We start from the raw sequence: 23,447 nt of genomic DNA on the forward strand, positions 1-23,447 counted from the left end.
TCCCAGTCTGGGGCCTCTGCCCTTGCTAGTCTCAGCCTCTGGAATGTCCCTCCCCAAGATCTTCCCATTTCACTGCCTTTCAGAGGCCTGCCCTGCCCAGGGTTGCCAGACAAAACACAAGACACCGAGCTGAATTCAAAATTTCAGATGAACAAACAAATCATTTCTTAGTATATCTCAAATAGTGCATGAGACATGCGTATGCTAAAAAATTATCTGTCATTTACCAAATGTACTAGATGTCCTGAGTGTTCTTGTTGGCTCAGTCTAGCAACCCTGTTCCTGACTTCCCAATCTCAAACAATCTCGAGCAGAGTCAGCCCTTGTCACCTCCATATTTTATATTCTTCACAGCCTGGGTCCCCAGCCCACGAGCCTCAGGGCAGCAAACACAAGCTCATCTCATAAAGGGCAGCAACCTCGGGCCCAAGTACAGTGCCGGGGACACAGCAAGTGTTTCATATGTATTTCAGGACACTTCTCATGTAAGATGGTGACAACATGAGCCTGAGGCCAGATTACGATGGCTCCAAATCCGGGCTCTAGCTCTCACGAGCTATGTAAGTCACACTAGGACTCACCCTCTCTGGGCCTCGGTCCCCCCGTGTCCAAAGTGAGAACAATAATAGTACACACTGTTGAAGGCTGTTGTGAAGCCTGAATGAGCTTCACCCAGCACAATGGGAACAGCACCCAGCGCAATGAGAATGTCTGTGTCAGTGTGTAATCAATTCGGTAGTTAGTGGTTGGGTTTTAGGGTGCCCACGGCCCCCTTCCTCCAACCATCCCCTCACCATTCCAAGCAACTTGGCAATCGCAGGAAGACAGAGGCTCCTATGAAAAGCCTTGGCCTCTCTGACTGGCAGCTGAAGTGGGACCCTAAGACACCCTCGTGGGTCATGGGCTGGCCAGGCTGGGACTCACACTCAGGTCTGTGTGAGCCAAGGCCACCCTCTTGGCCCCGGCTACCCCTGTTGGTCACTCTGCAGCAGAAGGGCCCTGCCAGACCAGGAGGTCAGGGGAACCCCAGGACACAGGCATTCAGCAGGGAGCCCTGAGGAAATGGGAGCCACACACTACGTGCCACTGAGGGGAGGGAGAGCCCAGTAAGAACAGACCCAGTCTGCTGGGCCTTAACTGCTTCCCATTGCTCCCAGGGGGGCAGAGGCTGGGCCTGCCTGCCACCCGCTGCCCCACCTCCCAGACAGGCCTGCCAAGGAAGCTGGGGACGAAGCCCACTTCCCCAAAGCTGCAGCCTATGACAGGGGTGGGCTGGGCCACTGAACTCACGAATTTTAAGAAAACGTTCCCAAGTTCATGCTGAGACTGAGGCTCGGGATGTAAACAGTACTCCAAGGCAGCCAAGAAATCCTTATGAACTTCCAAGATGTCTTCGATGTTTGAGAACAGGACCTGTGAGGGAAGAGGGAGGCCCAAGGACCGTGTTAACCAAGGCATAGAGGGAGGGCAAAATCAAGCAAAACCAGGAAAAAAAAAAACCATAACCCTGAGTGTAGGCGAGGATATAACGATGCAACAGGCACTCCGATAGGCTGGAGCCAGTTAACCACTAATAAAAATAATGCTAAACCAAAATATGGTCAACGTTTATTCTGCAGGATTCATGCCTAATCCTGAGCTAAGAACTTCACAGGCATTGATGGCACCCAGGGCTCGCTGCAGGCCCACAATGTAGGGACGACTGTCACTCCTCATTTACAGATGAAGAGTAGGGACCCAGAGTAAATTAACATTCTCAAGGTCGCACAGTCCAGTAAGCAGCGGAACCGAGGTGCACACTCAGCATGCAGTGAATTTTATATGAAGACATTTAACAGTTTTCATCGTGGCCAGACCACCAGCACGTCCAATCAAAAGGCTGATTTTTTAAAACAATGAGGGTACGTCCATGCACCTATTAAAATGATGTGGCCGAAGAAAACAGGATGGGGAAGGATGTCCGAAATATGCTGTGTACACGTGCACACACAATACGGGAGTGCCTTTTCCCCCCTAGGAATCTACAAAGTTTGAAATGCATGTACCATCTGACCCAGCAATTCTACATTGTAGAATTCAGCCTGTCAGTCAGTAGTCTCCGAGCAGGGACAATTGTGTACCCCACAATCACAGATTTCCTAGGTAGAGGCTGGGGATGCTATTAAATACCCTACAACACACAGGCAGCCCCCAGAGCAGAGAATTCTCCAGACCAATGTGTTAATAATGCCAAGTGAAGAGCCTGGTGGACAGACAAGGACATATTCCAGCCCTATTTGCAAAAGCAAAAAACTGGGGAAAAGGCAAATGTCCAAAGGGGGACTCCTACTCATCAAATAAAATAGTTAAATAAACTGGACAGGTTATAATCAAATAAATTCTATATGCTGAGATGCTATGCAGCCTATAAAAAGAATCTGCAGCTCTGTGGATAGAGATATGGAATCCTGGAATGGTCTTCAATATACATTATTAAGTGTGGGGGTGCGGATCATGGTGCCAAGCAAGATTCCAGCATGGACCCATTTGTGTTCCTTTAGGGGAAAAAAAAAAAAAAGACAGGGGCGCCTGGGTGGCTCAGTCAGTTAAGGATCTGCCTTTGGCTCAGGTCATGATCTCGGCGTCCTGGGACTGAGCCCCACATTGGGCTCCCTGCTCAGTGGGGAGCTTGCTTCTCCCTCTCCCTCTGCCCCACCTCAGCTCCTGCTCTCCCCCCACCTCAAATAAATAAAATCTCTTAAAAAAATACATTTAAATTAAAAAAAAATTTTTTTAAAGGCCATTCCTCTCCCTAGGCTGGCGAAAGCAGACTGTCTGAATGAAGAGTCAAGCTGGTACCTGCAGGGACAGCTGGGAAAGAGAACTAGGAAGACCTTCGGTTATTCACTTAAGGTCCTTTTCACTGCATAGATTCTTTTTTCCCCTCTTTTCTTAAAAATGAGGTGCATTTTTTTTTTTATTTAATTTTGAAGAAGGTACCCACGTGGTTTAAAAACTAAAACACAGTACAGCGAATCCAGTAAGGAGATCCGCCCCCCAACCCAGCCATCCCACTGGGGCTCACAGCAGGGGTAACCGGTGTTACTACTGGTTCCTGGTTCCCTCTAGGGTTCCTTCCTCATTTGTTCAGCAAATACAGACCGAGCACCTGCTGTGTGCCAGGCACTGTTAGGGGCCCTGGGGGATCCAGCAGGGAACAGACAAGCACATGCCTCCACGGAGGTGACATTCTAATGGAAGGGGACGGACAAGAAACAAAAAGTTAAAATAGAATGTTCTGGGAAGTCAGAAGCAGTAAAGACCAAAGTGAAACAGGAAGGGAGTCCCAGGGAGGAGTGGAGGGCCAGGGACAGTCCCTCTGAGAAGGTAACACCTGAGTCAAGAGCTCAAGGAATGAAGGCTAACCCCACCAACCTTCAGAATGCACCAGAAAGTCAGCAGAGGGAGCTGGCCCGTGGGTGGGCAGGGAAGGCAGAGAGGTGAGACCATTCCTCAAAGGGGGCACTGTGAGGGGGCCAGCGGGTGTCTTCCTCCTCTGCCTCGCCCTGGGGGACACTCATCATGGAGGTGGGGGGTGGGGGGAGTCACCTGCCCTGTCTGGTTCTGTTGCTCTCTCTCACCCTTTCCGGTTCACATGGTTAAATTGGCTTCTGTTAGAGACAGACAGCATAGATCCTACTGCCAGACGTCCTTCAAAGAACAGCGGCAAAATTTCAGAATAAATATTTGTCTCCCAAAAGAAACGAGAGCATGTATCCTCCAAAAGGCATACATAAGAATGGCCATAAAAGCCCAGAATAAGTAACCCAAACACCCATCAACAGGAGAATGGACCATAAATCACGGGACGTTCGTACTATGGATTACGACCCAGCAATTAAAGTGACCAAGTCACAGCCACACATGACAACACGGGCAAATGTCACAAACACACACCAGTGAGCAAAAGGCACTAGATGTCAAAGAGCTCACTTTTAAATAAAGTTCGTGAACAGGCAAAACTCATCAGTGGCTCGGCTTTGAGGAGTGGGCATTTATGGGGTGGGGGATGGGGGACACAGAGCAGCCCACGGGGGCAGGAAATGCTCCGTCCTCACTGCGGTCGTGTCCACAGGCATGTCCGTATGTGACACTGCATCACGTCTGACATTCACAATGCACCCTTTCCTGTATGTGAGTCTTAGCTCATTGAAAAAAAAAAAAAAGTAATTTTTAAAAAACTGTCATAAGTTAAAATTCAAAAATTCTAGTAATCTTTACATTGCAATTAAGAAATCAATTGTAAGAAATACACATCATAAACAGCGGGTCCCCGGTAAATATTTGCTGAACGAAGAATGTGTGTGTGCGTAAAAGACTTAAATGCCAGCGCTGTCAGAGACCATCCGGGCAGCAAGACCTGAGCGGCTCTCTTTACATCTAAGTCTTAGCTTTCTTACCCAAGACGCTGGACTCAGCACTACACTCCATAAGGTTCCTGTCCAGACTAACCGAGACATGTGGGGGGAATGTCCTGCTGGATCAAGCCCTTTGTGTGCAATGCAAGTCAGGGACCTCTGACACCCTCCCCACGCTGCCCCCGCTCGCCCCCTGGACCAGGGACCCCGGAGCCCCAAGAACTAAAGGCAGCTTCCCAGAGAGTGAGATCAGGCTGGAAAGCCAGGCCCGGGCAGGGCAGGGGCCTCTGCCGTGCACACAGAGGGCCTATTGATGTCCTCCCGAAACTCCCCAGAGCCGCAGCCAAGACGAAGGCCGGACCCAATTACTCAACCGCTCTGCCTCGCCACTCAATGCCCAGTGCAGGGGCACAGGCCAGGGCTGCCAAGAGGGCGGCTGGAGGTGCCAACGCTCCCAGGGGCACTTGGGAAGGGATTTTCCACTGGCTCCACGCCAGGGGGCTTGGCACAGAGTAGGCTGGGAGACAGGATGGCCATGACGAGCAAGGAGATGAAGTCTCAAGTTGGCTGAGTCCTCCTGATGCCCACCAAGCGCAGAGCCCCCAGGGGCCGCAGGGAGCACAGGCTGTGGGAGGGCAAAGCCAGCTGCCAGCAGGGGGGTGGTCCTCCCACTCTGCCCCCCTGAGCTTCGCCCCTAGAGGAGCAAGGCACACCGCGGCAGGACCGTCTGCAAGGGGCTGGCCCAGCAGTACACACCTTGACATTCTCTTCGGTGAGGCCCTTCTCCACGGAGTCGGCCACGTTCTGTCGGATGCGATGCAGAAAGGCCTAGAGGAAGAGAAGCAAGGAGAGGTGAGCATCCAGGCCTCTGATCTCCCGGCGATGGCCTGACAGGAGGGCCACAGTTCCAGTGCCCCCGAGAAGGGACACGGGACGTGGGCAGGGAGTAAGAAAAAACCTACCTAGCTTCTGCATTAAACACACTGGAGTATCCCCCACCCCATTCAGTCAACAGATGTTGACTGAGCATCTCCGACCTCAGGCCCTGTGACCTCAGGCCCTGTTCGGGGGAACACAGCAACGCCCGGCCCTCAGGGAGATGCACTCCCTGTGCTCCTTACTCTCTCAGGTTAAAATTCACTTCCCTTCTTTTTTTAAATTCCTTTTTCAAAAATGTAACTTCCAAATAATAACATACTCACATCCTTCCAAAGTCAAAAACATAAAGAGTCAAAAATACAAAGAGCCTCTCTCCTGCACCCCGGGCCCCAGGGCATCTAGTCCCCCCCAGGGGAACCACAGCTGCTCGTGTCCCAGGTCCCCTTCCAGAGAATCTTCATGCGAAAAATAACAAACGGGAAAATACATACTTATACACACATACACACCCGTGTTCTTATTTTTCCCCTTTCTTACACACCAAAAACACAGCAGCATACCCAGGCCACGCGGCACCTGCTTTTCCCACTTAATCCTGCTTAGAGATCCTCCCCATCCTTCCTAGGGAGCACCCCCATTCTCTGTTCCAGGTGCCCGGGATCCGGCTGTATGGACGGACCCCAGCTGTTGTGCCACGTTTTTTTCAGGGGCTCAGAAGAGAGGTCATCTCTGTCCTCTGTGATGTGGCAGACAACAAAGAGGAGAAAGGAGTGTTGGGGACCGCGGAGAGCTGGCAAGCACGTGCCATCGAAGGGGGATGGCCGCTTCTCCCTTCCAAGTGTGGTCAGGTGGGAAGGCGGCGGGCCCAGGGCCACCAGGTGTTCTGGTATTTTTCTCAACAGAAGCCAGAAATTAAGATTTTTTTTTTTTCCTTTGCACAAAGTCTCCCAGTTTTTAAATATCAGCAGAATATTGGTGGTTTTTGTGAGGAACCGGATTTTAGGGGTCGAGCAGGATGGGGGGGCACCAGAATGGAGGGATGCAGCCGTGCTGATGAGAAATGACAGATGACGGTGGCCTGGCCCTTGTGGGGGAGGGATGGAGCTGTTGATGGAAAAACTACTGATAAGAACGCGGGGGCTGGGGGAGGGAGGGTGGGAGATGCACCCGAGGGAGACCGAGGCCCACACAGCAAACTCTGCCTGGCCTGTCCGCACTCGAGGACTTGGACCCAGGCTGACCTGGTATCAGCTATAGGCCATCCCTGTGAAAATGACATCACAGTCCTGTCACAACCACAGGGCCATGAGGAGCTGCGGTGGCCCGGCCGGGTGCCCTCCCTGCCACAGCTGATTATAGCAATGCGGATCTGCACGGGGTCCCCGCTGCAGAGCCCAGATGCAGGTTAATTAAGTGTGTCTCTGTGCCCATGCTTGTCTGGGGACATCTCCTAGTGGCGGGGAGATGGAGGGAACAGCCCGGACGGAGAAAAGCAGGGGCAGGCAGGCCAAGAGGAGGCTGACCATCCACAGACGGCTGTCAGATCCTTTCCATCAGCCAAGGATGTCGGTGTCTGTCACTGGGTGCCGGCCAGCCAAGGACTCGGGTCTCTTGGGGGTGGTGCACTGCAGCCTCACGTAGTGGGTCATGGGGAGGAAAGCCGACGACACAGAGCTGCGCAGGGCAGTCTCCGCCAGTCGCCTGGGCCCACAGTTAAGTCCCCAGCCTGGACTTCTCCCCTGAAGATTCCACACATCCCACCCAGACGCCGAGGGCATCCAAATCCTAGTTCCTGATCGTCCCTCCCAACCCAAACCACCCAAGCTCTTCCCAGCCGGACTGACACCGCTGCCGCCTGCCGGGGGGCTCCAGCCAAAAATCCCCCGCTGTCCCAGTCACCCTCCACGCCTCTCTTTCTCTGGCACCCCACTTCTATCCATCAGCAAATTCTACCAGCTTCGCCTTCAACAGCTATTAAAAATCCAACCTTGGGGGCGCCTGAGTGGCTCAGTGGGTTGGACATCCAACTGCTGGTTTCCGCTCAGGTCATGATCTCATGGGTCGTGGGTTCGAGCCCCACATCAGGCTCCATGCTGGTGAGGAATCTGCCTGAAGAGTCTCCCTCTCCCTCTGCCCTTCCCCCTGCGTGTGCGTGCACCTTCTCTAGCTCTCTCAAATAAATAAATATTTCTTTTTTTTTTCTTAAAGATTTTATTTATTTATTTGACAGATGGAGATCACAAGTAGGCAGAGAGGCAGGCAGACAGAGAGGAGGAAGCAGGCTCCCCGCTGAGCAGAGAGCCCGATGCGGGGCTCGATCCCAGGATCCTGGGATCATGACCTGAGCCGAAGGCAGAGGCTTTAACCCACCGAGCCACCCAGGTGCCCCTAAATAAATATTTCTTAAAAAAAAAAAAAAATCCAACCTCTTCTCTCCACCTCCATAGCCACCCCTGCCTCAGCCCAAGGCACCAACTTGTCCTGCCTAGACCAACGCAATCACCTCCTCCCTGTTCCCCCTCATTGCCCCCAAAGTCCTTTCTCCACAGACAACTAGAGGAATCCTATTAAATATGTAAATCAAAGCCTGTCAATCCACAGCTTAAAATCCTGGATGGCTTCCTACTGTGCTTAAAAAAAAAAAAAAAAAAAAAACAAATCCTCCCTCAGCCCATGAGGACCCCCTGACCTTGTCCTAGTTAATCTCTCTCCACACCTTCCAGCACTTTTTCACTCCACACCTCAACGCTCTTCAGTCCCACCATCATTCCATTCCTTCCACCTGCCAGGAGACACTCCTGCCTCAGGACCTCTGCATGAGCCGCTCTTACCGGCAGGATATTCTTCCCCAGGTCTACATGGGTCAGCTCCTTCTTATCCATCAGGACTTAGCTCAAGTGGCACCTCCACCAGGAAGCCCTCCTTCTCTTCATACACTCCCCACCTTCCCATCTTGCATTAAAAGTCTATTAAAGGGGGCGCCTTGGTGGCTCAGTGGGTTAAAGCCTCTGTCTTCGACTCAGGTCATGACCCCAGGGTCCTGGGATGGAGCCCTGCATCAGGCTCTCTGCTCAGCAGGGAGTCCGCTTCCCTTCCTCTCTCTCTGCCTGCCTCTCTGTCTACTTGTGATCTCTGTCAAATAAATAAATAAAATCTTAAAAAAAAAAAAGGTCTATTAAAGAGTGAGGTCAGGCAATCTACATCTGTTCCTCTGGGAAAGGCCAAGATAAGAAGGGAACACGGCTGGAATGAAACCTTTACCCCAATCCAACAATAAAGACCAGGTTTGGAAACTGACAGTTTGTGTTTAAGCAGAGATCCTCCTCTTTCCTGCTGTGTAACCTCAGGAAAATGCATTAGCCTCTCTGAGTCTCAGTTTAGTAATTCCCAAATAGGGGGATCACAGCAAGACCTCCCTACCTTTCAGAACACAACAGGATAAAGGGAATGGAAGCTCCATGAGGGTAGGGGGCTTGCCTCTCTTGTTCCCAGCTGCATCCCCAGGCACCCTCGTATGCCCGGCATACAGAAAGCACTGAACAATGAAAGGAAGGGGTGGGATGTGCCCGACACACAGCAGGAGCCTGCTGAAAGCCTGCTAACCTTTTTCTTTTAAAGGGTCACAGGGGCCGGGGACAGCGCTCCTAAAGGATGCTTCAGCAGGGGCAGTGCTGCCGGGAAGGCCAGCCTCTAGCCTCCTGGGACTGGAGGGAGACAAAGCCGCGCTGGCCCAGCCCCGCTGGGGACAGGAGGAAGCTGGGAGTGCTGGCCTAGATCGGGGCTTCCTGTCCTGGTTTCTTAGAGCAAGCAAAGCTACCGCTATTGTGCTGGGACAATGAGAGGCTCGGGCCACCCACAGAGGAGCCGCAAACAGGCCTGCGTGATGGGCACAATGGGCAGCTCGTGACCCGGAAAGAATGGGTAGGCAGGGGCTCTGGGCCCAGCCCTTGCGCTGCCCAAGGCACGATCGGCTTTTCCAGGCGCTGCCAATGCCCTCCGTGTAGGCGGGGTGGTTAGAGGGAGTCTTGGGGGCGACTCCAGGTCCAAGCCTTGACAGCTCTGGAACACTCGGCCAGAAGCCGCTCTGTCTTGGGACCTCCCTTAGAGACGAGGCCATTCTCAGGATTCCCAGGGCTGCCTGAGACTCTGCTCTGGCCCCGCCATCTCTGTCCAGGCAGTGTCCACGCCGTCGTGCTGCCTGTCCCCACACCTGCCCAAGCCCGCCTCTACTTTTGTTGACGATGATGATGGAACGGGTGAAGGATTTAGAAAGGCACAGAGAAAAATCCACCCAACAGCCACAAACTCCACTTTGGCAAACCTTAACATTGTCCCAAATTTGCTTTACACCATTTTCTGAAAGAAATTCATCAAATCTGGGGGAGATGCAGACCGGGAAGGGGCAGAGGAAGCCCTGGGAGGTGCTGGAAATGAGGTGCTTGATCTGAGCGGCGGTTCCGCAAGCCAATGCATATCCAAAGCCTCGCCCGTATATACTTCATACACATACCGTGTGAGTATCAACCTCAGTGCAGATCAGGAAGGAACGAATCCTGGCAGAAAGAGGGGAGGCACTTGTGCACCTGCCCTCCTGCAAGCCACCCTCCCCTCCACCCACATCCTGGATATGGGACTCCTCATTCCCATGCATGCCCTTTGCCCATTTAATGCACTTATGTGAATGGACAAGCGATAAAGAACACTGTTCTGCGGGTTTATGACGTTTCTGTGACACACTTTCAGCAACTTGCTTTGCTCACTCGACATCACATTTTCCACATTCACCCACGTTGTCATGCGTACCGGGCAGCACCTGCTCTCCAGACCCCACCCACATCCCTTGGTCCTTACCCCCAGGGTGCACGCCATCACCCCTCCAGCGGCCAGCCCCCCCATCTCGGAGCCTGAGGGCCCTCACCCCCGTGCAGGGCAGACCAGACAGACAGGGGAGAAGCCTGAGGTGTGCTTCCCTGGAGGCCCACAGTGGTGACCTGCTAGACGACGCACCTTGCATGGCCACCTTCCGTCCCCCACTTCAATCCCTCGCTTGGCTGTGGATGGTTCCTGGCTGCTTCCTCCCAAACATACTAGTGCCCCTTGAATCAGTCTCTGGATCTGCTTCTGGGCAGCCCACCCAGGCTGAGGCCTCTGGTTGTTTGTTTCATTGCTGAGTACTTAGAAGTATCACGAGGCAGAAGTTTAGGTGGTTCCAAATGTCCTTCCAACAAACAGCACTACGATGGGTAGTATGTCCTTGGGGCTCAGGCACTCCAGATCCTCCAAACGTACACTGAGAGCCCCTGAGGTTCAAGTGTGCAAATCCCCCCAGATGTGTACCCAGGTGTGGGACGGTTGGCCAGGGGTTAGAGATAAGTTCAACTTAATTAGTTAATGCCAAACGGCTCTCTGCCATGATCGTACCACATACACTCCACCGGCGGGAGATGACAGTCCCCATGACTCCACACCTAGGACAAATCCATGTGCTCTCGTTCTTTCATGTAATAAACACGTGCTGAGACTCCCACGGTATCCTCATTAGCTCATTTCGAACCCCACAACCAGCTTTCTGGGTAGCTAGTTTGGTCCCATTCTACAGGTGAAAAAAACTGAGGCCCCGAGGATGAGAAGCCTAACAAAAGGCATCGAGCCAGAAGTCAACAGAGCCCAACCCCAGCCCAGGAATGTCTAACTCCTGCTTGCTGCTCGGAGGGGACCAGAGAGGCTGCTTATTGGGCCCACGTGTCTCCAGGGCTCCCAGACACAACATGATCAATTAGTGATGTCTGCCACAGCTATGGCAGTGGCAGGGCGAGTAGGGCTGTGTGTTTGCCATCTCCAGAGAGCTCCTGCCGCATGGAGGAAGGCAGGGAGCATGAGAGGCACTCACCTGAGGTCAAGCAAAAGATTAATGAGAAAAACACAGATCAGACCAGGTCTCCTGCTGGCAGGCTCCAACCTGCCACACCTTGCCTCGGAGCAATGACTCCCTACTTGGAGGTGACCGTGCCCTCTGGAAGAGAAGACAATGCCTGTGGTTCCTGGGGTTGTCAAGACTAGGGATGTGAGCACTACTGGGTAGAGACCACTGATGCTGCTAACCATCCTCCACTGCCCAGGACGGGTCCCACAGAGAAGAATCTGGCCCCAAAGTCAGTAGCTCCAAGGGAGAGTAACCCTGCCTTAGAAGAGGCTTTTCTAAAACCCAGAAAGACAAGACACTGCAAGATGAGGGCTCCTCCCACCCCTCACTCAGCCACAGGAGCTGTACACTCCTTTTGCCCCCACCCAGACCTCTGTGGTGGCCTCTCTGGCCCCAAGGGAGCTTTCTTCGCAGACGTTCAACTAGCAGGGGAGACTCCCCCCTCCCCAGCTCACAGAGGTCTCCTCTCAGACCCAGAAAAAGGCGAGACTTGCCACATTCCCCACAGCCATTTGAACCCTGTCCCCCTTCCCAGAGTTGACTGGTCACTGTCGGCAGTGGCCTCACGGACAGAGTGACGTGTGGACCTCACTGACTGGGAGCATCTCCCCCGCAGAGCAGGAGCCGTCTCAGGGTCCAAGGTGGTTTCATTCACTGCCCTATCCTCAGCCCACAGCAGGTGCTCAACAAAAGTGAGGAGGAACAGTGGGAGGGGGAAACTGAGGCAGGGGGGCCCAGAAGTAGCACTACAGAATTAGGAATACTAGAATAGTAACAGTAACAATAATAAAAGTAATAATAAAACACTTACTATTGTTTACTATCACGATCCCTTACATCGTGGGGCCCTACTCTGTGCCAGGTGCTGTGCCAAGTGTTTTAATCCTCAGGTAACTGTAGCAGGTAGGTACTATTACTGCTGTGCCCATTTTACAGAGGAGGGAACTGAGGTCTGGCACAGTAAAAAGCTTACCCAAAGCCACCCAGCTAGTGAGTAGCAGAGCTGGACTTAGAACCCAGGCAGTTTGTTCTGGTGATGAGTCCCCAGGCTACCCGCCCCCGACCCCACACACACATCCTCAGTGAGTAACTATAGACAACAAACCACATGGACAGAAAACAGGTAGCAGCTGCCCTTCGGGGTGCCTCTGGGGAGCTGCCATCTGTCTGGGACCTGCAGCCACAGCCCAGGGAGGATAAATCTCTCCCTGGAGATAAAAAGGAATAGAAAGAGGCCTCCAAGTCGCTCTCTGAGACTGACGCCAGCAACGTGATCCCTGATGGGGGGTTGGGGGAGGGGCTCAGCTGCCCCCAAGGACACCCCTGCCGTGGCCAGGTTGACCTCACCAGACATATGGTGAAACCGGAGAGCACCAGGGGACCGGGCAGAAGTGAAGGGAGGTGGGGGCCAGGGCAGCGCTGGACTACAGCAGGGTCTGGGTGGCCGGGGGTCCAGGGAAGCAGCGTGTCACAGATCAGCAGGGCCCTCGAGTCCAAGCAGTAACAGTAAGATGGGAATAACAGCAGCAGAGTGGGGGTTGCATGGCCTGCTCCCAGCAGCCCCACAGAGGCCAGAGTTTGGGGTGGGGGGGACCCCTCAAAGGCCCACTGACTCCTTCCAATGCCCAAATCCTAAGCTCTACTCGTTCAACCGCTGGTGATTTATACCACGGCGAAAAATAAATCTCACACATGAAATCGAGATTTAATTTCAGAATCTGATTTCTGATTCTATCACTTGGGGTTTCGTTAAACTGTCCATCTCCACAAAGGATGATCATGCTAGAAATGGTTTTTCAGAAGTCCAATTAAAGGGATGGACAAAGAATATTGATAGATCCCTAACGGTGGGGAAGAAAAAAACAAGTTACAGAATACATAGAATATAATCTCATTTTGGTTAAATAAATCACCTCTACATAAACAGAAAAAAGAACTGTGGAAGGAAAGAATCTAAACTTTGTGAGACTACAGCCAAGATTACTAGCTGTCCCCTGATATCTGGTCTCACCTTTTCCTTTAGAAATAGAATCCAAGATTTTAGAATAAAGACTATTTCCCAGCTTCCCTTACAGCTAGCTATGGTCATGTGACTAAATTTGGGCTGGGGACTACCAGTGCACATCTGGTATGTTGTACCAGTACAACATTTTGGAGGTGTCCCTGGGGATGGGAAGAACAGGCAGGGATTCTTCTCAGCTATTCCTCCTTCCTACTGATTGGATAACTGATGCAATGCCTGGAGGTCAAGCAGCCACATTGTACCATGAAGTGGAAACCATACTAAAGAAGATGTAGCAGCAACGGAGAAGCTTATGTCCCTAAGGACAGAGGAGCAGGTGCATCTGCCCCAGGGCTGCCTATAATTCAGTAAGAAAAAAAACTTCCATCATTGAAGGGTTTTATCCCTAACCACGAAACCTAATTCTGAGAGTGGAATTACAAGTGATTTTAACTTTTCCTTTCTTCATTTCTGTTTTAGTCCAGACTTCCAAAATGAGCATGTCACTTTCAAATCACAAATCATTCTCTAACATAAATGTAGTCTTTTTCTTTCTTTCTTTCTTTCTTTCTTTCTTTCTTTCTTTCTTTCTTTCTTTTTTTCTTTTCTTTCCTTTCTTTCTTTCTTTCTTTTTCTTTCTTACTTTTATTTTGGACAGGAGATGTTGCTAAAAAATACCAGACCCTCCCACCCACCCAGATCATCACTTCTTCAGCATCAAGGCCGCTAGTCTGCCTTCTCCTCCTGAAGGGCGTGTGTCCCCATGCAGACAGGGCAGCACCCGCGCCGGCAGAGAGCAGGAATCAGGCAAATATGACATGAAAAGGTTTTCCTTCTGCCATGAGCCTCTGAGCTGTCCACGCTTCCTTTTCTGTGCTGACTCTAGAAACCACAAGGTCCCCCCAAGGAAGGTGCCTCTCTCGGCCAGCCCCCAGCCAGTTGGTCTGGCACTTCCACAGCCCAGGAAGAGAGAGAGCTTCCCCATCCACAGCCCCCGCCACCACCCAGTGGAGAGTAAAACCCCCTGCTCTGCATTCTCACCCCTTTTTGTGGAACCCGTGCCAGCAGCAGAAAGCCACTGGCCAGAACAACTCTCCCAAAATACCCAAATTTCAGATTTGAGACGTCACAGTCAGGAAAGGTTACATATTCCATCACGGAGAAACTGAACTGAGAGAAAATACTATTCCTTTTGCAACTTCACACTCATTCCTTTATGTCACATCTCATATAGCTCATTATGAATTCTGCATATGTATATAAAATTCAGCTCATTATATAAAACAGCACAAGTGATGTTACATGGTACTATACCTTCAGCAGACAATTATCTTCTTGTAAGCTACAGTTGAGGCCTCTATACTGTTCCATGAACATACCAAGTGCCATCCTACCTCAGGGCCTTTGCACTCGCTGTTCCTTTAGTCTGAAAGATTGTCTCCAGATACCTTCAGGGCCCCTTCCTCACTCAAATGTCCATCTAGAACCAAATGTCACTTCTGAGAGGCCTTCTCTCACCACCCCACTTTCAGCAGAAGCCCATCCTTCCCCTCCATTCACTGTATCTTATCCATCTTTTTCTGCCCTACAGCACTCACCTTCACCTACCCATATCTACTTCCTTGCTTGTCACTCCTTTACTGCCTGCCATGTCTACACCAGGAAAGAAATGGCTTGTTCACACCACATCCACCCCTAAGCCTAGATCATTCTGGCGTAGAGGAGTCAAAGTGGGTTCGCGGGTACCAATGACCAGCTTGTTTGTCCTTGAGACTAATCCTACGAGGTATGCTGTGAGCATCCCCACTTTAGGGGCATAAATGAGCACAAGGGGGCTCTAGAGTCAGCTAGCCCAGGCTCCGTGCTTGGGTAACCGGACCTCACCTTGCAAGGTACCCACATAAGGCTTAAATGCAACACCAAGTGTCAGCCTCTAGGTCTCCCTCCACCCCCCATGCTGAGAGTCCCCAGGATCCAGCTCGGCACCAAGCTCACAGAAGGTGCCCAATAAATGACCGTGGCAGAGGCAGGCACTTAGAATTCCATATTCAACAAGAATAGGCCCCTTCCCCCTGGCCTCTAGGCACTGATTCTCGGACTATCAGAAACACTGGAGAACCTGGGATGACCGCGTGGCTCCGTGGGTTAAGCGTCTGCTTTCAGCTCGGGTCATGATCTTAGGGATCTGGGATCGAGCCCCACGTCGGGCTCCCTCTCCCTCTGCCCTTCCCCCATCCCCCCTCACTTTCATACTCTCTCTCTCTCTCCCTCTCTCTCGTGCTGTCTCCCTCTCTCAAGCAAATAAATAAAATCTTTAAAAAACCAAAACACTGGAGATCTTAAAAAATCCAAGTATTGGTTCCACATACAAAAAGAAAACTGTGTCGTCAAATGAATAAATGTCGATTTAAACGTCTACAAAGCCTAGAGCCTACATCCTCACGGCAAGCACTGAGCTGCTCTGCTCGGAGACATGCATGTGGACAGCATGGGGACCACGGCCTGCGGCACAGTTGAGCCGGTTGCCCGCACTGCAAGTCTTATGAGGCTGGGCCCCAGGAAGCAGATCCCGGCCGGGACAAGGATTTGAGGGCAAGTAGTCCGTCTGGGAGGTGCTCCAGCAAACACAGGCAGGGGAGAGAAGTGAGTGGGCCTGGGAAAGGGAAGGCAGCCAGTACAGGGCATGAGAGCAAGCATGGGGCCGTGGTAGGCGACAGGGCTGCCAGCCCTCTGTGGCCCCCTGAGAGCTAGTGAGTGACCTGGGGCAGGGAGGCTGCAAGGGAGCCGGGGCATTTATACACCGGGCCTGCCTGTGCCTGGAGGACGGCAGGGAGGGGGAGTTCATTCCCTGGCACTTCTGGTGGGCCCTGCAGCTCTGCGTGGCGAGTCTGGCTGGGGGGCCACCTTGGAGCCTCCCAAGAAAGAGGGTAGAGGGCCTTGCTGGGGGTAGGAGGAAGGCACCCTGGCTGGTTAACGGATGCCCCTCCAGGCCAGACTAACCTTCCTGGGTCCTCACCAGGACCACCTCCCCAGTTGCTGAAACACTGAACTACTTCGGTGATTGGCAATACCTTGAAGGGGGTCGCGGGCTGAAGTCTGAGCAGGTAACTGAGGAACGCGGACAGGCCCCCGTCGGACCTAGAAGCGGTTTGCTACTGGAGCTGCCCCGCGGCAGGGCACCGACAGGCAGTCCCCCATGAGACAGGGCAGCATCCCGAAGGCTCCTCAGCCCCTCCACCCCCCACCTCTTCTGAAAGCCCTCTCTGCTCTCTGGAACTCTCCCTTCCTGGTGAGGAAAGGGCCCTGCGTCGCATGGGGCAATGGTCGGTGAAAGGGGCTGAGGCCCAGAGGCTAGAACCGCCTGATTCAGATCCTGCCTTTGCCACCTACTGCTGTGTGACCCACACCTGGGACTCCACCTCTCTGTGCCTCACCTGTGCCACGAATGGGAATAATAAAACCGCTGACGTCATAGGCTCCCACGAGCCTAAAATGAAATACCGTCTAAGCACACACGACGTGCTTAGGTCAGTTGGTTCAAATCTCAGCTCTGCCACTTTCTGGCTGTGCAGTCTTGAGCACATTACTTACCATCTCTCTGCCTCAGTTTCCTCCTCTATGAAATGGGGATAAAACGAGTCCAGAGGGTTACAGTAAGGATTATAGAAGCAAACAAGTATAACAAGCACTTTGGGGCCTGGGACCCAGTAAGGGCTCAGTAAAGCATCAGCTAAAATATTCTCCACAGCCCCACATTGAGTTTACAGGGTATCTTCTGGGAACCCAAGCCCTGGCATCGACAGATATGAAGCCACTGTGTTTCCTAAGGAAACTTCTGGAATTGCGTCAACCCCATTTCTAGAGCTCCTATGATCTACCAGGGACATTCACACTTATCCTGCATTATTTTCACTTAGGATCGTTGCTTTTTCCATAAAAACAGTTCAGTGACTGCCTGCCTGCTTCCAGGTCTCCTGGAGTGAGAAAGAGGGAAAGCTTTAGAAACTGAAGTGTGCCGTCACAGCCTCAGCACTAGGTGCACGCCTTGCTGTCCTCCCCGGTTGACAGCCAACCACATGGCCTCCTGAGTCACACCTTACTTCTCTGACTCTACCTCCTTGTCTGAGAAAAGAGGCAGCTGAGGTTTAAACAAGATGATGCAGGTAAAATTTCTGTCAACTACGAAGAATTCCTGGAAGAAGCTGGAAGATGTGGCCGGGGGGCTGAGCCAGGGGAGCAGGGCTGGGCCACAAAGGAAGCAGGACCCTGGGAATGATTCTATTCTCAGGGGAGAAAGCCACCACCAACCCTTCTCCGGGCCAACCGGTGCTACCCAGGGCCTGTGTGCACCAGGCACAGAAGTGGGCCCTGGAGACACACACGACATGACCCTGACACAGGCGTGTTTGCTCCTTCCTGTGGCCACCCATTCACTCAACACTTACTACTCACCTACTGTATACCGGGCAGGCCCTGTGCTAGGAGCCAAAGACAGATCGGTGACTGAGTAAATCCACCCAATCTCTGCCCTCGTACAGCAGCCGCAAGACCAATTACGTACAGATTTTAAAACGCAATGGCACTAAGGGAGGAGAGCTAGGAGTCAAAATAAACCCGGATCAGGACACAGAGGGATGGGGTCGAGGAGCCTCTCTGATGAGATAGCATTTGAAGAGACAAACACTCAGGGACTGAGGTGAGGTAGCAACTTTACAGATATCTGAAGGAAAGACATTTGAGATGAAGGGAACTGTTGGTGCAAAGGTCCTGAGGCACATTCAATCCTTTCAGACCATCCTAACTAAAATACCTGTCCCTACTCCTGTCCTGTACTCTCCACAGCACCTGTCACTGTGGATATTATGCATGTGCATTTATCAGCCTGTTGTTCGTCTAGTGCATCAGACTGTCAGTTCCAGGAAGGCAGTGATGTTTGTGTGGCTGGGTACCCCACTGTATCCCACTATATCCCCAGAACCCAGGACTGGGCCCACCAGGGGGTAGGTCATACATGTTTAGTTGATGAAACTAGAAAAGATTCACCCCCCCCAACCTAAAGTTTCTAGGACCTGAGAAAAGGTGTCCAGTTCTCACGCAGCTCCACTCCATCCCTGACCATGGAGGAAGTTGAAGTTGAAGCAAAAACCAAGTTGCTACAACCTGCTGTGCACAGACTGATGCAATAATAGGGGGATGGGGGCCACAGAGGGGAAGCCAGCACTTTTCCCCCACACAGACCCCCGCCCCCACCCCGCGCCGCCTCCCCGGGGGCTGGGGCCGGACAACCTGCCATGCTTTCAACAATGACTCAGGCAGAGCCTCCTGCCTGCTAGCAAGCTAAAACTCACTCTCAAACTGGTGACCCACAGGCGTGCTTCGTCTGACCAGCAGCGGGCTTTGAGATAATTCAGCCGTGGGTCTGAATACCAGACTTCCCATTAAAATTCCAGTCCCTCCCTTCTTCTGGAAAAGCCAACCATAGGCGTCAAAAGCCCACTGGGCCCCAGCTGGCTTCAGGAGCATGAAGGCTCCCACCTTTACCCAGGGCCGTCGTTGCTATTTTCCACCACCCAACCTGCTGCTTACACTCATCTTCCTACTCGGCCCTAGGAACATCTGCATGCGAGAGCCCAGTCCTAGATGCAGTCTGGCAATGGAGAGCCCACTGTCCCCACACCCTCGCCCAGGGCAGACATCACTAATGGAACACAGATCTTGTTCCTGCCTAGTCTTTTCTATACTAGTAGGAATTTCTCTCCCGTCGTTCTTGTTCCCTAGACCTATAACATGGTCTAAGATCCTTCCTTTCCTAAGCCCAACTTCTCCCCCTCCTTTGCGCCCCTCAGTGTTTTTTCCTTTAGAATGGGCTCATCAGAGTGGGATTATGGCAGGGCTTCTCAAGCTTAGCACTGCTGCTATTTGAACAGGTAATTCATTGTCGTGGGGGCGTCCTGTGTAGGGCAGCAGCATCCAGGGCCTCTGCCCGCTATACAGCATGACAAAAGCAGCCCTCAGCTGTGACGACAAGAAATGCCACCAAACATTGCCCAATTTCCCCTGGGGAACAAAATGTCTCCCAGCCAAGAACCACTGCGTTACATCAGAGTGAAGAAAACATCTCTAGAGCCAGGATGTGGGTGCGATCTGGGCTTGGTCATTTACTGGCCACGTGAGCCTGGGCAGCCTCTCTGTTGTGTTAGTTTCTCTCCCCACCGAATGGGGATACAAGCACAGTAAGTGACCGCTGACGGGTGTGGAGTTTCTTTTTGGGGGGTGTTGAAAATGTCCTTAAATTAGATGGTGGTGGCGGCTGCACACGTGTGTGAATATACTAAAAACCACTGTACTGCACACTTCAGATGCGGGAGTCATATGGGATGTGAATTATACCCCACTAAGCTGTTACACACACACACACAGCGCCCACCTTGATAAGCTAAGATGAAGTGTGCTAGAAAACACAGAAAGGAGCGTCAGCCCTTATCGTCAGTAGCAGCCCATGCCGATCAGGGGGCCTGTAAAGGCGGGGCGGGTGGGGAGGTACGGGCTGCGAGGAAAAGACTCAAGTGACCAGGATGGTGGCGGCTGGGAACAGGCTCCGCTTTGGGTGGTATTTCCCGCCGGAATGTCCCAGACAAAGCAAACCGAGTCACTCAGGGGCCCCAGGATGCAGGGCGGGGCGGCGGGACGTCCTGGGGTCCCTGTGCCCGTCTGTGGCAGGACAATGGGTGGAATGTGGTCTCCTCTCCAAGGGGCTGACACTTGACATCTGAAGACAATGACTTTCAAGAGGTTTTGTTTTTTCCCTCAGAGCAGACTTTTTTTTTTCCTTCTCCCCAAACAATTGTTCCTGGGGCTGGTGAGGGAGCCCCCCACCATCCCCCGCCCCCACCACTCCCCCGCCCCACACCCCCCACCCCCGCTTGTGAAGGATTGTGTTTGCAGAGTCAGGAAACAATGCACAAAAGTGAGAGAATGTAAAAATAGCGGTACTCAGGGCATGGCCAGGGGACGGGGACTCTGCATGGAGGTTTCCTCTGCTTGGTTTTTTCCCACCCCCTGCTCAGACCTCAGGGAAGGCATTCGGGCAAGGGAAGAGTGCCCGCCTGGAGGGCACAGACGTTTTGCAACTCAGATGCAGTGTCCCCACTGCATCTGAGAGGCGTTACATTTAGGGTGTGTCGGCTACGTTCCCACTGCTTCTCGCACATCACCTCATCCCGGACCATCTCACCCCGGTTTACAGAAAAGGAGACCAAAGTTCCCAGTGGAGAAAGTGCCAGCCCCACCACGTACAGCCAGGTGGAGAGAGCTGGGATCCGAACTCTGGCCCATCAGTGTCCAGCACTGGCCTGCCGCATCCACTCTGACCTATGCTTGTGCTCTCGGCTTCCGGGGCTACTCACCCACATCCCACTCATGATGGGGCCACTTCACTGAAGCTGTCTGTGTCCCCACCCTGCTCCCCGAGGGCAGGCACCTTTGTCCACATGGTCCAGCACGGTCTCTGGCCCTCCAGACCCAGAAGGGAAAGGTGGGGGAGACCTTGCAGAGGGAGCTTGCAGCTGCCACAGAACAGAGAGGCCCCACTTGCCCTTGACCCCAGTGGTCGACCTAACAGGACCCCTGTGTTAGGAGCGTCCTACTTCCCGAACCTATAAATATGTGGCCTCGCGCGGTAAAAGGGACCTTGAAGAGATGATTAAGCTAATGAACCTGAGATGGGAAGGTTATCCGGGAAGATCCAGATAGGCCCAACAGAATCACGAGGGCCTGGGAAGTGAACGAGGGGGGCAGGAGAACAGCACCAGGGTGGCGCGGCAGGAGAAAGACTCCCCTGGAGGCGCCTCAGTGGGTTAAGGCCTCTACCTTCGGCTCAGGGCATGATCTCAGGGTCCTGGGATCGAGCCCCGCATCAGGCTCTCTGCTCAGCAGGGAGCTGCTTCCCTCTCTCTCTCTCTCTCTGCCTGCCTCTCTGCCTACTTGTGATCTCTGTCAAATAAATAAAATCTTTAAAAAAAAAAAAAAAAAAGAAAAGAAAAGAAAAAAGACTCCCCTGGTTTACTGCTGACCGTGAGGATGGAAGGGGCCAGGAGCTAAGGAACACAGGCCAGCTCTCAAAATCGGAAATGCAAGGAAGTAAATTCTTCCCAAGAGCCTCTGTGGGGAGCACAGCCCTGCGAACAGCTTGATATGGCCCCTGTGAGGCCAATTCCAACCTCCAGAAGTCTAGGATAATAAATCCATGCCATTTTGTGGCAGTTTGTGCCAGCAGCAAAAGGAAACTAATATAACCATCCTGCTAGAAAGAAAACAAAAGCTCTGTGCATCTACAGTGAGAGCTGACATGGTCCTAACACCTCATTATTAACTCTTACAAATATGTAATAGATATTATCATATGACATAGCTACCTAATTCATTACATTATGTATTAGTCTTATAATTAGGAAGTTGTGAAATGACTTCTTTCTCCACCACTCACAGTCTCTGTTAGCAAGCATTCGATAAGGACAGATGGGCCAATAATGATGATTATGACAATAATTACAATAATATAAACTATCCTGAACTATCCAATTATACTCAGTTCCTGAGTTTAAAAGCAAGGAGCCATTTGGTAGGATCAGATGAAGGGAGGCCTCAGGATACCAAGTTATCTGAACGATAACGATGCTTCTGATGCATGTGGCCACATGTATTAAGTACTTACTGTATATCAACACCAAGGGTCAGGGAGGAGGTAACTGCTCTGTCCCTGTTTTACAGACAAGGAAACATAATCAAGGAGTAGAGTCATTTCCTCAAGGTCACGTAGGGAGGAAAGACTGGAGCCATGACTGAGCCCAGGCCATGGGGCTCCAGAATCAAGTGTTTCCATGGGGTTATTTTGCCTCTTTAAGTTCAGAAGTTGGGTGAAGTTACTTGTAGGAGAACAGGGTGGCCTGGTGGGATGATCAAGAGTTGGGAGACCTAGGTCATTTACAATCCCTGCTGGAGTGACAACAGGCAAGTCAAGAGGGGATCTTTGCAGAATGCACATGTAGTTCCCTCCATCCACGCCACCATGGCCATCACTGGCTCCCCCTTGCTCTGAAAACAACAGCCAGGACCCAGCCTCACTGCTACCAGTAAAGGATGCTGCAGCCAGCCCCGCTTTTAGGCTCTTCTGAAAACACACCAAGTTTGCTCCTGCCCCAGGCCTTTGCACATACTGTTCCCTCTACCTCCAGCACTCATTTCCCGCCTTCACCTAGTTAACAACCATTCACTTCCCCCCTCCGCCAATGAAATCACAGCACACACAGTCTCCAGTAGCTCCATATATATATATATATATATATATATATAGAGAGAGAGAGAGAGAGAGAGAGAGAGAGATATATTTTTTTTTTTTTTGGAGAGGAAGAGAGAAAGCAAGCGAGCATTGGGGGTGGAGGGGTTGGCAAGAGGGAGAGAGAGAGAAGAAGGCTCCCCACTGAGTGTATGGCCCAACATGAGGCTCCACCTCACAGACCTGAGATTGTGATCTGAGCCAAAACCAAAGAGAAAGATGCTTAACCAACTGAGCCACCCAGCTGCCGCTCCATACGACCTTCTTAGCACCACCAGAGCTGTATGTGAACTTGGATTTTGAGATGATTCAATTAATGACAGTCTTCCTCACCAAACGGGAGAGCTCCCAGAGGTCTTGCTTATTCAGTTTTATTCCTGTTTCATTCACTCTGTTTTAGCCATAGTTTCAGGCCCAGCCCTTAGCACCACAGTGCCTGGCATTCAGTACACTTCTGATGAATGAATGAATGAATACGTGAATGAATGAATGAAATGTCCCTTTCCCTGCAGCTCGGCTTCCTCATCTGTAAAATAGTAGTAATGGTAGTGCCGACTTCAAGGATAAGCATGAGCATTACAAGAAATGATGCACACTAGCTAGGCAACTGGGGAGACTGACTCCTCTCTAGGCCTCAGTTTTCCCCTCTGCACAATGGGTACAACACAACGCCTACTGCTCAAGACCTGCTGGCTTGGTTCCAAACGCAGCCTTACCACTGACTCACTGTGCGCCCTGGGGAAGCCACGCCCGTGCTCCATTCTCTATTCCCCTCTATGAAATAAGGGTAGCAGGGGTCAGACAAGAGAACCCCCAAGGGCTCCCAGCCCTGGATTCACGGGGTCAGGCCCACCTATTCTAACCACTCCCAGCCCCCACCAACTTCCAGCCAAACCAGTAGCCACCAGCCCC

General features: G+C 52.1%; 1 protein-coding gene across 2 annotated transcripts in view; it reads right to left on the reverse strand.

Annotated features, from left to right (window-relative positions):
* The window catches only part of PREX1 (phosphatidylinositol-3,4,5-trisphosphate dependent Rac exchange factor 1), a 176,719-nt gene that overhangs the window by 96,963 nt on the left and 56,309 nt on the right, over positions 1 to 23,447 (reverse strand). For both annotated transcript variants that reach the window (XM_082744784.1, XM_082744785.1), the window contains 2 exons: positions 5,154 to 5,225; positions 1,291 to 1,413 (listed from right to left, as the gene is read on the reverse strand). In XM_082744784.1, coding sequence (XP_082600910.1) covers positions 1,291 to 1,413; positions 5,154 to 5,225 — 195 coding nt within the window. The remainder of the gene's footprint in view (positions 1 to 1,290; positions 1,414 to 5,153; positions 5,226 to 23,447) is intronic.

The sequence above is a fragment of the Mustela nivalis genome (assembly GCF_964662115.1).
Source record: "Mustela nivalis genome assembly, chromosome: 8".
NCBI classification, from domain to species: Eukaryota; Metazoa; Chordata; class Mammalia; order Carnivora; family Mustelidae; genus Mustela; species Mustela nivalis.